The sequence below is a fragment of the Pelecanus crispus genome, chromosome 1, assembly GCF_030463565.1.
Source record: "Pelecanus crispus isolate bPelCri1 chromosome 1, bPelCri1.pri, whole genome shotgun sequence".
NCBI classification, from domain to species: Eukaryota; Metazoa; Chordata; class Aves; order Pelecaniformes; family Pelecanidae; genus Pelecanus; species Pelecanus crispus.
The window spans coordinates 227,221,565-227,235,736 of record NC_134643.1 but is presented as its reverse complement, the minus strand read 5'-3'; the positions used below and the strand labels follow the sequence as shown (position 1 = coordinate 227,235,736).

At 63.9% G+C, this 14,172-nt stretch overlaps 1 protein-coding gene across 1 annotated transcript; it reads left to right on the top strand.

Moving 5' to 3' along the window:
- Positions 1 to 13,029, top strand: LOC104033003 (sodium-dependent proline transporter-like). The gene is made up of 15 exons (XM_075722189.1): positions 1 to 66; positions 4,648 to 4,855; positions 7,720 to 7,851; positions 8,096 to 8,244; positions 9,343 to 9,392; positions 9,626 to 9,764; positions 9,836 to 9,970; positions 10,089 to 10,192; positions 10,351 to 10,475; positions 10,653 to 10,765; positions 11,181 to 11,315; positions 11,546 to 11,645; positions 12,097 to 12,215; positions 12,462 to 12,635; positions 12,883 to 13,029. Exons 1-15 carry the CDS (start codon positions 1 to 3, stop codon positions 13,027 to 13,029), a joined length of 1,896 nt encoding a protein of 631 aa, XP_075578304.1.
- The last annotated feature ends 1,143 nt before the right edge of the window (positions 13,030 to 14,172 follow it).

The window sequence follows — 14,172 nt, the reverse complement described above, 5'->3', positions numbered from 1 at the left end:
ATGCCAGGCACCGGGCACCTCGACACGCCGGGGCTTCCGGTCCCCACCGCGCCGCCGGAGCCCACGGTAGGACCGGGGCCCTGAGGGGGACGTGTCTGCCCTGCCCCAGGCTGCAGGAGCCCCTGCCCCCAGTGCTGGTGACCCACGGGGTGCAGATCACCCTCCACAGCCCCATCGCAGCTAGGACCCCCCCCCCCCACCCAGTGAGCCACGGTTGTGGTGGGACAGCACCGGGGATGTCTGGATGCTGCAGAGTTTTCCGCAGATCGTTGTCCCTTATCCACCCACATGCCAAGGTGGTGGCCAGCCTTTGGGTCTCAGCCTGGCTCCATTCCTCTTGCAATCCCTCCGCCGTGGAGCAGTGCCCTTTCTCCATCCCCGAGAGGTGGATGCCTCCTTGCCGTTTGCCCTGCGGCTGCAGTTTGGTCGAGCTGCCAGGTTTGCTCAGGATGCACAAAGCAGCCGGAGCCTGGTGTCCCCTTGGGCACAGGGCAGGTCTCCCACCCATCTGGAGGGCTTTGGGGTGGCTGTGCCCGGTGAGGCTGGCTCTCCTCGCGAGGGCAGGTGGGGCTGATACTTTTCGGAGCATCTCTGTAAAGGGCTGAAGGGACCCCACTGCTCGCCCTTGTGCCGTGGTGGGGGGCTGCAGGCTGCCGTCAGGGCTTCAGCCGTCTGGTCCTGCTGCAGTGCAAGAACGTGGGGGCATGGGACAGGACAGGGCTTGGTCACAGTGGCAGCGCTGGATGCTCTGGGCTGAGACTGGCAGGGCTGGAGCCCTCGCATCCCACTGCGCCGTCTCCCCGTGGTGAGCAAGGAGCGAGCAGCGGGGCCGGGGTGCTTGCACAGCCCTGCTGCCGGCTGCGCCGAAGGTTGCCGAGCGCTGCTTCTCCTCAGCCCCATCCTGCCTCTCCTTCCTGAGACCCCCTGGTCACATTTGCCAGCATTTGGGGTGGGTAAGGTGGCAGGGAGCAGGTCCTGCTGAGCCAGTGGGGCCAGACTTGCTGCTCAGGGAATTTCCATCCAGAGCTGCAGTACCTCTAAAGCATGGTTGGATGGTTACAACCACCTTTCCCTTGCTCTGGGCGATGGGGGACGAGGACGCTGGCAGCAGGAAGCCCCAGGAGGTGTGGGGATGGCAGATGCTGCCAGGGGCGCAGGGCACCCGTAGCACGGCTTGGCAGGCTCAGCAGGACTTGCTGGGTCTGCGCTGGCCCTGCTGCGCCTGGGCTGGCTCCTGTAAACACGCCGGGCATCCCTGCGCCGTGCTTCCCAGCCAGTTCTGGGAGGACAGACAGCTTCGATGCGGTGCCGCATGCAAGGCAGTGCCTGCTCAGCTGATGGCATGGTTACTCTGCACCTTGGTTCAACCACCCACAGATAACCGAGAGCTGATACCTGGCACCTTGCAGGAAGGCCCATGGCGAGGCTCGCCCTGCTTTCTGGAGTAAACACGCTCACGGGGATGCTGGCACTCCCAGGCTGCGATTCCCTGGGATCAGGTGCCTGGAGGGAGATGTGCTGCACCCATGGACTTTGCACAGGAGCAGACATCTTGGTGTCCTGGGGCTGCATGTGGCTGAGAAACTGTTGCCTCCGAACAGCCCCAAAATGCCCACATCTCGGGGACCCTGTGGCATTGCCCTGGGAGAGCCGCCCTCAGCAGCACGTGCTCTGTCGAGCCTGGCCAGTGCTCCTGCCTGCTGCAAGGCATGGCTCCTGCCGGCTGCTCTGCTGCCCACAGCCCTGGGAGAAAGGGCTGGGGAACCAGGGTTTCTGCAGCCACTGGAGACCGTAGAGATGGAGGATCAGTTTCCACGTGGCTGGGGTTTGCAAATTGCTTTCCCAATGACCCATCCTGTTGCTTAGGAAGGGGTGGTGTGAGTAAAGGAAAAGGATGCTATGCAGGACAGGTAAACACTGGATCACCACCCTCAAGCCTGAGCAGGAATGCTGCATCACGGAGGCTTTTTTTTTTTATTATTTAATTCAAAACTGGATCCTTTTCTAAAATTAACACTCGCGCTCCAGCGGGAGCGAAGGCTGGGCAGTCCAGCCTTTGGCTTGCATCACGCATGGGGTCAGCTCCGATCTCAGCTTTGTGGGCTGTGAATCATAACGCTGCTTGGTCACTGAGCGATGCTCCTCGGCCTTGAGCGGTGCTTCCCCCGCAGGGTCCCACAGGTGGGGGACCCAAGTCCCAGCAGTGCGGGGCTGGCAGAGGCAGGGCTGGGATGAGAGCCGCACGCTCCCAAGGCCCCATGCTCTGTCCCCCGCGGGCTGTGCACAGTTGGGCTGAGAACGACCGTTTGCCTCTGTTGTGACACTGATACTTAAAAGAAATTCCCCATGCAGCAACATCCCCAAGTATGATAGAATCATAGAATCGTTTAGGTTGGAAAAGACCTTTAAGATCATCCAGTCCAACCAGTAACGTAACATTACCAAGTCCACCACTAAACCAATTCAGGGTAGAGTAGCAATTTCATGTTTCCTGTCTTGGTGGCTGGATTATTTATAATGAAAGTAAAAACTAGGTATCACTAAGGTTGGAAAGGATCTCTAAGATCATCAGTCCAAGCATCAACCCAACACCCCCATGCCCACTAAACCATGTCCCAAAGTGCCACCTCTGCCCATTTTTTGAACCCCTCCAGGGATGGGGCCTCCCCCACCTCTCTGGGCAGCCTGGTCCAATGCTTGACTACCCTTTCCATGAAGAAATTTCTCCTAATATCCAATCTAAACCTCTCCTGGTGCAGCTTGAGCCCATTTCCTCTCATCCTATCGCTAACTACCTGGGAGAAGAGACCAACACACACCTCACTGCACCCTCCTGTCAGGTAGTTGTAGAGAGCGATAAGGTGTCCCCTCAGCCTCCTCTTCTCCAGACTTCTCATCACACTGCTAGAGCCCCTGGTTGATCCCCTTCTCTCCTGGTGGTCTCAACCTTGCTGGGGAGGGATCTGTCCTGGTGGGACCGGGGCAAAGCTGCAGCCCCGGTAGCAGAGGGGACCTCCAGGGAAGGACTGCGTGGCTGGAGCAACCTCTGCGGGCCGATTTGGGAGGGTCCCTCCATCCTTCCTAGGGTGGCAGGACCTGTGCCCAAGGTGCTGCTGGAAGGGATCACAGCCCCAAACCTTGCCGTGACCTTGCAGCTCCCTGAGGCACTGCCGGCCGTGCCCTGGGAGCAGAGCAGCTATCCTACAGCCTCTACGAGCCCTGAGGCCCTGCCGAGCCGCTGGCCGGCTGCGGGAGTGGTTGGGGCAGTAACTCACGATAAGGAATGAGGCACAAATCCCTGTTCCCTCTCGCCCCACCGCATGCGTTCCCCCTTCAGCAGAGGTGCCGGCAGGGCCAGGGTGCGGGGTGCGGGGCTGGTGAGAGGTGCGAGCCCCCATCACCCTGCAGGTCCCCCACCTCTGCCCGCACCGAGCAATGCTCTGCACGGGGTGCACAGCAACAGGTCTCTCCTCCCTGCATCCATGTCGGGGTTTAACCCCAGGCAGCAGCTCAGCACCACACAGCCGCTCGCTCGCTCCCCCTGCCCCGGTGGGATGGGGGAGAGAATCGGAGGAGTAGGAGTGAGAAACACTCCTGGGGTGAGATAAGAACAGGTTAATAATTGAAATAAAGTAAAATGGTAATGATAATAATAACAATAGAATAATAGTAATAATACTAGAGAAAGCAAGTGATGCCCAATGCAATTGCTCACCACCCGCCGACCCATGCCCAGCCAGTCCCCGAGCAGCGATCGCTCCCCCCGGCCAACTCCCCGCAGCTTATAGACTGAGCATGACGCCGTATGGTATGGAATGGCCCTTTGGGCAGCTGTCCTGGCTCTGCCCCCTCCCAGCTTCCTGTGCCCCTGGCAGAGCCTGGGAAGCTGAAAAGTCCTTGCCTGGTGTCAGCACTGCTCAGCAACAACTACACCATCAGTGTGTTATCAGCATTCTTCTTATCCTAAATGCAAAACACAGCACTATGCCCGCTACTGGGAAGAAAATTAACTCCATCCCAGCCAAAACCAGGACAGTCCAGCACCGCTTTGCCCTGGCACAGCATGAGCCAATGACTCTAGCCCTTGCTCAGGGGTCCCCTGGCCGGGCACATGGGCAAGACCCCGGCAAAGGTGGGAGCCGGTGATGGCCCCGCTGGCCTCGGAGGGGCTGGGCAGGAGGGCTTTGATGAGCAGTGCATCAAGCAGTGGCAAGCATCCCTGCACCCTCATCTGCCTGGTGCAGGGCTGGATGCTGGGGTGCCGTTCCTGGCAGTCCCTGTGTTCAGATAGTCCTGGGTGCATGTAGAGAGCAGAGATAAAAACTCATCACGGGAGTGGCTGAATTCCAGCTGCTGACTTTCAGGTTATGGGAGGATCTGCTGGATCAAACACGCCCAGGGCTTTTGAGCTGGAGCCTGGGGAGAGGCACGGAGCTGTGGGCCAGCCCAAGCCTCCCACGTCCCACAGCACAGGCCACCACAGGCTCTGGCAGGGCAGGTTTCAGGGAGACCCCCCCCCTCCAAAGCCCCTTTGGGAACCAGATGCTTTTTCAGGGAGAGCTTGGCTGTGCCCAGCTCTTCCCAGGAGCCTTGCGGGGTTTGCAGGCTGCAGCCAGCGGTTCCTGATGCTTTGCTCCCCCTCCACAGGTCAACATCTTCCAGATGGAGGGTCCCACCACTGACCCCACCAGCCAGCCCTGGCCAGGACCCCAACTCCAGCCTGAGATCCTGGCCCCCAGCCCACCTCGGGAGACCTGGGCTGGCAAATACGAGTTCCTGCTGTCCTGCCTGGGCTACTGCGTGGGGCTGGGCAACGTCTGGCGCTTTCCTTACCTGTGTTACCGCAACGGAGGAGGTGGGTCCCTGCTGCAGACACATGCAACCCCTTCCCCAGGCACCCAGGCACTGCTCGCTTCTCCTGGACGGAGGTCAGGAACATGCGGGGCTGGGGAGGGACAGTGTGACGGTGCATGGGGGCTGTGCTCTCCAGGACAGCAAACACGGGTGCTGGCGGGATTCCAGGTCCAGCGTTGCCTACCTGGACACCACCGCTTTAATCCCACCGTCAGGACCACGGGGAAGGATGCTTTAAGGGTTCAAGGGCTTTAAGGGTTTAAGGGTTCTGGGGTGAGCCCGGGGGCAGCCTGCAACACCATCCTGGGTTGGTTTGGGCCAAAAAGAGCTGCCACCAGGCAGACCCCCACTGCAGAGCATCTCTGCCCCAGGAAGAGCATCTCTGCCCCTGCCCGGAGAAGCGGGGCTTGGCCAGAAAGGCAGTGACCCCCCTGCAGCAGTGTCAGCCCCTCTGCAGCAGCGGTAGCAGGGCCCCTCTGGTGCCGTGCAGCTGCAGGCTGTTGCGCATGGTGCGCGGAGGTGCCCGTCCGCTGCAAAACCCAATTCAGTCGGACAGGAACACCCGGGAAGGCAGCCAAGCGAGGGCAATAACCCGCTGCATTTCTGGGGCAGGACAAAGTGCGGGCAGCGTGGCGCGTAGCTGGTGCCTGGTGGCAACGTCCCCAGGTTCGGTGCCGTGCCTTTGGGCTGTGGGATGGGAGAAACCTCCCCAAAGGTCATTCCTGAGCCACTCACTTCTGCTGCTGCCCTGATGTTGGCTCCAGATATCTCCTCTTGGAGGGGGCTCACCCGGGACACTGCCTGGTGCTCCACACCCCCCCTGAACCCATGCTCCAGCCATCCCCAACACCTGCAAACATCCGAAATGCCCTGCCCTGCGTGCGCTCACCCCTGCCCGCCCGACGGGGCTGGCACCTGTCCCTGCACAGGTCTGGGGCAGCACCAGCGCCTTGGCGGGGATGTGCCAGGGCTGGGCTGCCCCGAGCTTTGCACCTTGCCTAACTGGGGAGGAATTTGGCCTTTGGGGCAGAGCTCACTGCTGGGCGATGGGGCTGCTGTGCCCCGTGCTGGGGCTGGGGCGCAGGGTTGGCTGCGGATCCTCCCGGGGAGGCATCTCCTCCTTCCCGAGGGCCTGCAGAGCCTGACCCGCGTTAGCACCAAGGCCGGGGAGGTGGCAGAGGGGGAAGGAGAAGCGGCTGCACCCCCAGCCTCCCGCTCCCAGTGCTCCCACCACCAGCCCCTCGCTCCCCAAACCCTCTCCTGGGGCATGGCTGCCTGCGGGCAGGAGCTGCCTGCACCGCACCGGGCCACACATGCCCAAAGCCAGCTGCACCCTCGGGCCCGGGAAGGGCAGGAGATAGATTGTGCTGCAGGATTCTTGCGGGGTGCATCGCCCCGCTGATCCCTAACCCCAGCGAGGCCAGGGCAGCTTCGGGCAGGCGCAGCCATCGGTGTGCTTGCCACTGGATGTCACTGCCGCCCGCCCGTGGGCACTGCGGGGACGGGGAAGCTGATCCCTGCCCATCCTCCGGAAAGCATCAGCCAAAGGGGCTTGGGGCCAGCAGGAGATATTGGGGTGCAGGGGGAGCTGCCACCCCCCTGCCCCAAGGGATGGGGATGGGGGGGAAAGGCAGTCGTGGGGGTTTTATCCCGAAGCTGCGGAGCTGGGGAGGTGGGGAGGTTTCTCCCCGTGCAGCACCTCTTGCAGAAGACCCCTGCAAAGCAGCCAGAGCCACCATTTCGCAGCGCCGTGGGCAGAGCAGGGACACGCTGCCCTACCTCTGTCCCCCGGCCCCACGGTCGGTGCCTGCAGCTGCAGGGAGCCAGCGGGACTGGAGCACCGTTGCCCCTCGCTCCCAGCTTCTGCCAGCAGCCAAGCAGGATTCCCAATTCCCAATGGGGCTTTCAACCCCGCCACGGTCCCCTCCGCCCTGGGCTGAGCCCTGCAAAGCCTCTGCCAGAGCCGGCTGGTGATTCCCCTGTGGCGTGCGCAGCAGATGCGGAGGCAGCCTGGCCCCCCCGCCCCAGCGCTGTGCTAATGAGTGCCGGGCTAACGAGCAGTCAGCCCCAAATCTGGTCTGTCAGCACGGCTGCGGGGGAGCGGGGTTCGGATACGGCATCATGGCTGGAGCGCTGCTCCGCTGTGGGGAACAGCACTGGAGCTTTGCCACCGGGAGAGGATGGGTTTGGGCTGCAGCTGGCTGCCAGCTGGGAAATGCCGATTTCTCTCCTGGAAAAAGTCCTTTTCCAGCACAAATTTGGCCTGGCTGAGGCTGCAAGGAGCAGGATTTCCTCCACAGAGAAGGCTGCTGGTGAGACAAGCTGTGTAAAGATGGAGATGTCAGTGTATTGCCAGAGGAAACATCAGGATCTGCTGTGGGCACATCCCACAGCCCTGAGCATCCCGCAGCCCTGAGCATCCTACAACCCTGAGCATCCCAGGACCCTGAGCATCCCGCAACCCTGAGCATCCCAGGACCCTGAGCATCCCGCAGCCCTGAGCATCCCGCAGCCCTGAGCATCCTGCAGCCCTGAGCATCCCAGGGCCCTGAGCATCCCGGGGCCCTGAGCACCATCGTGGCACCCACGGCTGCACCCCAGCGCTGCTCCCAGCACCCACCCCAAGACAGGGCCAGCAGGATCCCACCAGCTCCCAGCTCAGCCCCCACTGTGGGGCTCATGGGGATCTCGTCTGCTGGGGACGGCCCCTGGGATGGAGCCAGCAGCCCCCAGAGCTTTCCCTGCTCCGCTGCATCCTGCCCGGACACATGCCCCTGACACGAGTCCGAACCATGCACGTCTGTCCTTTGGGGGGCCTGGACTGGTGCCGGCCATCCCCCTAACCCGCTGCCCCTCTCCTCCCAGGTGTCTTCCTCATCCCCTACTTCATCATGCTGCTCGTCACGGGGCTGCCCCTCTTCCTGATGGAACTGAGCCTGGGCCAGTACGGGGCCACCGGACCCATCACTGTCTGGAAGTGCTGCCCGCTCCTGAAAGGTGGGGCTGGGGGCACTGCTCCTTCCCCCCCTGCAGCCGCTGGGGCTAGGCTGCGGGAAGGGGTGCGGGGTGGGCACAGGCACTGGGATACCCCCTTGGTGAGGCCCCAGCCTGCACCCCGAGTCCCTGGCCAGCCCCGGGCAGGTCTCCTGCAGCCTCTCTGGCCCCATGGACCCATGCTGGGGGTCCGTGGGGTGAGGGCAGGCATAGCGTCACCCCCTTGGCAGCCCCTCTCCTCGTGCAGGTGTTGGTGTTGCCATGCTGATCGTGTGCTCCCTGGTGTCCCTCTACTACAACGTCATCATCGCCTGGGCTTTCTACTACCTGGGCTCCTCCTTCCAGAGCCCCCTGCCCTGGTCCTGCGATGCCCCCAGGAATGCAGACCTCTGCCAGGTCAGTGGCCCCCGGGGCTGGCAGCACGGCAGGGTCCGGCCCCGGGGTGGGATGCAGCGCGGCCAGACACCGCACGAGGACTGGGGAGGTGGTTTCTGTTGGGAGAAGCTTTGCCTGCAGCAGGAGAGGTCCACGGTTGGACTTGATGATAGAATCATAGAATCATGGAATCGTTTAGGTTGGAAAAGACCTTTAAGATCATCCAGTCCAACCAGTAACCTAACATTACCACGTCCTCCACTAAATCAATTAAGAGTAGAATAGCAATTTTGTGTTTCCTGCCTTGGTGGCTGGATTACTTTAATGAAAGTAAAAACTAGGAATCACTAAGGTTGGAAAGGACTTCTAAGATCATCAGTCCAACCATCAACCCAACACCCCCATGCCCACTAAACCATGTCCCAAAGTGCCACCTCTGCCCGTTTTTTGAACCCCTCCAGTGATGGGGACTCCCCCACCTCTCTGGGCAGCCTGGTCCAATGCTTGACTACCCTTTCTGTGATGAAATTTTTCCTAATATCCAATCTAAACCTTCCCTGATGCAGCTTGAGCCCATTTCCTCTCGTCCTATCGCTTGTTACTTGGGAGAAGAGACCAACACTCCCTCCCTGCCCCCTCCTGTCAGGAGCTGCAGAGCGATCAGGTCTCCCCTCAGCCTCCTCTTCTCCAGGCTGAACACCCCCAGCTCCCTCAGACGCTCCCCACCAGCCCTGTGCTCCAGATCCTTCCCCAGCTCCACTGCCCTTCTCTGGACACGCTCCAGCACCCCAATGTCCTTCCTGTACTGAGGGGCCCAAAACTGGACACAGTATTCCAGGTGCAGCCTCCCCAGTGCCGAGTACGGGGGGACGATCCCTGCCCTGCTCCTGCTGGCCACACTATTCCTGACACAAGCCAGGATGCTGTTGGCCTTCTTGGCCACCTGAGCACACTGCTGGCTCATGCTCAGCCAGCTCTCAAAGGTCTTTTCCAACCAAATGATTCCATGAATCTAAGAGGAGGGCCAGGCAGGGGCTGGGGCCAGGGCCAGCAGGGACATCAGGGAGGGTGGCGGTGGCGGTGGCGGTGACGGTGACCTGCTGCGGCTGTGCATTGCAGAACACGTCGGGGAGCGCCGGCTGGGTCAGTGCCAGCGAGGTTTTCTGGAAGTAAGTCCCCGCGTGGCAGCATCGACGCGTGCCTCCCTCGGCCCTTGTCCGGGGGTCCAGCCCTGGCTCGGCTCCACCTCCCCTGGTCCAGGGGGCTGGGGCTGAGCCCCCACAAGCAGCGGTGGGTGACACTGGAGGCTTTGTGAATGGCAGAGGGGGTGGGCGAGGACATTGCGGAGGTGACGGGGTGCCCTGCATCCCCCGCCCCGCTGACCTGCATCCCCGCGCCGCAGCGAGCAGGTTCTGGGGGTGACGCACAGCTCCGGCCTCGGGGACCCCGGCCCCGTGCAGTGGCCCCTCGCCCTGTGCCTGCTGGCGGCCTGGATCCTCATCTTCCTCTGCATGCTGAAGGGCATCCGCAGCTCAGGCAAGGTGAGGGGCAGCGCCGTGGGGGGTTGCCGTGCCGGCGGAGGGGGGACCGAGCCGAGCCGTGTCCTGTGCAGGTGGTGTACTTCACGGCCACCTTCCCCTACTTGGTCATCCTCATCCTCATCATCCGGGGGGCCACGCTGGACGGCTCCCTCGACGGCGTCCGCTTCTACCTCTCCTCGGACTGGAGCAGGCTGCAGAGCGCCCAGGTAACTCTGCGCCGGGGCCAGGGGGGTCCCGAAAGCAGGGATCCCCCCCGCCAGCCAGGGGCAGTGGGGCAGGGTGGGCTGGGGAGTCCTGCAGCCCCCCGGCACTGCTGCCCTCCAGGTGTGGAGTGACGCAGCCTCGCAGATCTTCTACTCCCTGGGCATCGGGTTCGGGGGGCTGCTCTCCATGGCCTCCTACAACAAGTTTGACAACAACGTCATCCGGTGAGCGGGGCTGGGGGGCACAGGCTGTCGGGGCAGACACAGCCGTGGCTGGGGAGGAGCAGGGCGGTGATGGAGGGGTCCGAGCCCCCCACGGGACCGTGCGGCCCCATCTCCATCCTTACCCCACGGCCGTGGGGCTGCGGCACGCTCCCCGGCAGGGACACCTTGGTCATCGCCATCGGGAACTGCTGCACCAGCTTCTTCGCCGGCTTCGCCATCTTCTCGGTGCTGGGGCACATGGCCTGGAGGAAACAAGTCCCCGTGGGCCACGTTGCTGACTCAGGTACGGGCTTGGGGAGGGGGGACCCGTGCCGTGCCGGGGGACATCCTGGTGCCCTGCGCAGGGATGGGGCCACGGGGCTGCAGCCGAGCTCACGTCCAGCCTGGCTACCGGCTTGCTGGGCTTGGCCCGTCTCACCGCGGCACGTCCTTTCATGCTTCCCCTCGTCTCACCCCACAGGCCCCGGGCTGGCGTTCGTGGCATACCCTGAAGCCCTCTCCCTGCTGCCCGGCTCCCCGTTCTGGTCCATCCTCTTCTTCCTGATGCTCTTCACACTGGGAGTGGACACTTTGGTGATTGTCACCTCGGGCAGCCCCATGCCCTGCCCTGTGCCTGGCCTTGGGGTGCCAGGTACACCCCGTCTCAGGCATGCAGATGGCATGACGTGCATGGGCCAGGAGCACGAGGATGGTGCTGAATTGGGGGGATGCATGGCCCCATGCAGGTGGGGCTGTCACCCGGGGTGGCGGACATGGATGTAGCCACATCCCACTGGTGTGGGGCTGCACCCAGCACGATGGGGCAGGGATGCAGCCACATCCCACATCCCACCCATGGGTTTCTCTACGTGCCCAGGTGTCACAGGGATGGGGATGCACATGGGGACAGTGCCCTGCAAAGTCCCCTCTGTGAGGGCTGTCCCCTGCACCCAGTCCGGGGGAGGCAGGGACGGGGACGTCCCCCTCACTGAACTCTCCCATCCCTCAGTTCGGGAACATTGAGGGCATCACCACAGCCATCCTGGACGAGTTCCCAGCCCTGCGTGACTGGAGGAGGAAGATGGCATTGCTAGGTGCGCTCTGCACCTCCTTCTACCTGCTGGGGCTCCTACTGGTCACCCAGGTATGGGATCCCCTGCATCCCCATCCGGCGGCACCCAGCACCCTCGGGGCGATGCCAGGATGGAGGTTGGGGAACAGCCTCCTCTCCCCTCCAGTCTCTGCCCAAGCCCTGAGGCGGGAGGATGGAGGGCTGCGCCTGCGCCCTGCCGCCGACAGTGTCCATGGCATGGGGTGCCCTGCGCCCACCCCGCTGCCCCGAGCCGCGCTGACCCTGTCCCTCACACCTCACAGGGAGGCATCTTCTGGTTCACCCTCATCGACACGTACAGCACCGGCTTTGGGCTGATCATTGTCGCCCTCTTCATGTGCCTGGGCATCGCCTTCTGCTACGGTGAGCGGCGCGGGCGGCGCCGGGGCACGCTGCAGCCAGCGCTGGGGGGGTGCGGTGCGGTGCGGTGCTGCCAGCGCAGGGGCACTGCCGCAGGGAGTTTACGGCACAGGGCAGCCCCTGGCTACCACGCTGCCGTGGCCAGGCTCTGCAGGGTGCAGCTGTGGACAGCTTGGAGCTGGGGCGGGCAGGGAGTTCCCCCCGTCCTGCTGCCCATGCGCAGCTCAGCCCTGCAAGGAGATGGTGCAAAGCCAGGGTGCAATTTTCCCTGGGTATGGGGGATGCAATTTCCTCTCCACCCACTGAAGCGTGGATGTTCAGCACCCAGCACCGCCACTGCACGACTCAGCCCCAGCACGAGGGGTCGTGGGTGCCCTGGAGTGGGTGCACCCATCAGGGCCACACTGGGGGCAGGCAGGGACCCGGCCGTGACCCTCTCCCGGGGTGCCTGCAGGCGTGAACCAGTTCTGCCAGGACATCGTGGACATGATCTGCTGGTGCCCGCCCTGGTGCAGCCACATGCTGGGCTACTTCAAGGTGTGCTGGGCCTTCTTTACCCCCTGCCTGCTGCTGGTGAGCACTGAGCGCCCGCCTGGGGCTGGAGGTCGAGGGGAGAAGAGCTCTTCTCCCTCCCCTCTCAGAGGGGCAGCTCTTGCCATGGGTTTGGAGCGGGGCTGCCCCAGTCCCGGCACCCTCCCGGGCCTCTCTGTGGCTGCAGGAGGGAGTTTGGGGCAGCTCTGGGGGTCTCTGCAGCGCCAAGACCCCTGGGGCCAGGCGGTGCCGTGGGGTCACATCGCTCCTGCCCGCTCTGCCCTTCAGTTCACCCTCAGCTACACCTTCCTGGACATGTACAGCAAGCCCCTGCGCTACGGCACCTACGAGTACCCCGCCTGGGGCACGAGCCTGGGGGTCTGCATGGGCGTCCTCACCTGCCTGCAGATCCCGCTCTGGGCCGCCGTGGCCCTGTGCGGCGAGTCGGGGACGCTGAGCGACGTGAGTGTGCGAGGCGGGATGGGGCACGGGGACGGGGACGGGGGCAGAGCAGGGGCTGCCCTGGTGCTGGGGATGGAGCGGGAGAGGCCAGCAACGCAGCAGAGGTGATGCCGTCCCTTCCCCAAGAGGGAAAAAGGGCTGGAGCCGGGGCGAGAGGTGGGCTCTGAGCCCCTCCACGGCCATGCCCGCTGCTGCCCCTTCCCGCTGGGGCTTGGGGCAGCCCCTGCTCACCCTCACCCCCCGCCAGCGCTTCAAGAAAGCCACCCAGCCCCTGCGCTCCTGGAGGACGGCCACCGCCCGGGACGTGGCCGGAGACGTCATCGATGTGCCGTTCACCATCACCCTGACCGGCAGCGACTTCACCGCGCCGCCCCACGGCCGCAGCGAAGCCTGAGGCCGGCCCCGGGGCACCCCACGTCCTCGCTCAGAGCCCCCAGGAAGATGGGGACCCGCTGGCGACAGGGACGCCCGCCCGGGGCCGGCTGCCGGGGCACGTGGCTCCCCGTGTGCCGTCACCCATCCTGGCAGGTGGTAACCACTGACCCCAGTGTGTATTTTAATTCTTCCTGGAAACGTTCTGCACGCTCCAAAGGTGTTTCTAGGGGACTCTCTGTGAGCAGGGACCAGCTGGTCCTGGGCCGCTCTCCAGCCCTTCGCCTGCCTCTGGGCAGTCGTCTCGTTTTGTTGGAGCGGTTTGGGAGCGGCTGTGTCCATCCCTGGCCCTGACCCAGCTCTCTCCTGGCAGGGCAGGCTGCCGGCAGCATCCTGGCCAGTGGCAGCCACCTTGGGCCAGGGGCCAGGTTGGCCAAGCCCACCATGGTGGTGGGAATGGCACGCTGACCCCTGGGCCCTTCTGGCTGTCTCCCAGGCAAGCGTTTGGGGCCAGCAGCTCTGGCACGGCTGGTACCACTCTGCCGGCGGGCTGGGCTGGTCCAGCAGCCATTTCCAAACCTGGGGCAGGTCCCTGCTCGCCTGCCCTGGGCCGGGGAGCAGCCACGGCGCTGGGGAGCAGGAGCCCCAGGCTGAGTTTGTAGCCGCAGGCAGCTGCGCGCGCACCACGTGTCTGCTGCTGCTGCTGCTGCTGCTGCTGCTGCTGCAATAAAGCTCCATTTTCCAAAGCACCGTCGCTGCGCGCTGCTGGCTGGGCTGGGGATGCGCCCACACGTGCCAGTGCTCCTCCGGCACGGGCCGGATCCTGCTGCGTCCTCCCCCTAAACACAGCTGCCGGCCTTGACGTCCCCGCGCTGCCTGGCTGCAGGGTCCCAGCCCTCGGCTCAGCGCCGGGCTGCCCGCGGGTGCGGGGGGGACAACGTCCCGCTGGTTTCAGCTCCTGGAGCAGAGGGGTGTGAGCAGGGAGAGGCTTTGCCAAGGGCTGAGGTTGCCCTGGTTCCTCACTGGGGAAGCCGAGGGGGCCCCAGGGAAGTGTTTTTAACCCTGGTCCCTGTGACCGTCCGTCCTTCCTGCAGGTCTCCAGCCCGGCACCGGCGCAGCTGCGCTAGCCCCGTGCTCCTGCCGGCTGACGTTCGGCTCTGCAGCC

Bases quoted from the DNA above. Each gene is read 5' to 3' on its own strand.
- LOC104033003 (XM_075722189.1), top strand. From the start codon at position 1: ATGCCAGGCACCGGGCACCTCGACACGCCGGGGCTTCCGGTCCCCACC. The intron at 10,193-10,350 runs GTGAGCGGGGCT...GCTCCCCGGCAG, and splicing joins TTTGACAACAACGTCATCCG to GGACACCTTGGTCATCGCCA. The intron at 12,216-12,461 runs GTGAGCACTGAG...TCTGCCCTTCAG, and splicing joins TTACCCCCTGCCTGCTGCTG to TTCACCCTCAGCTACACCTT.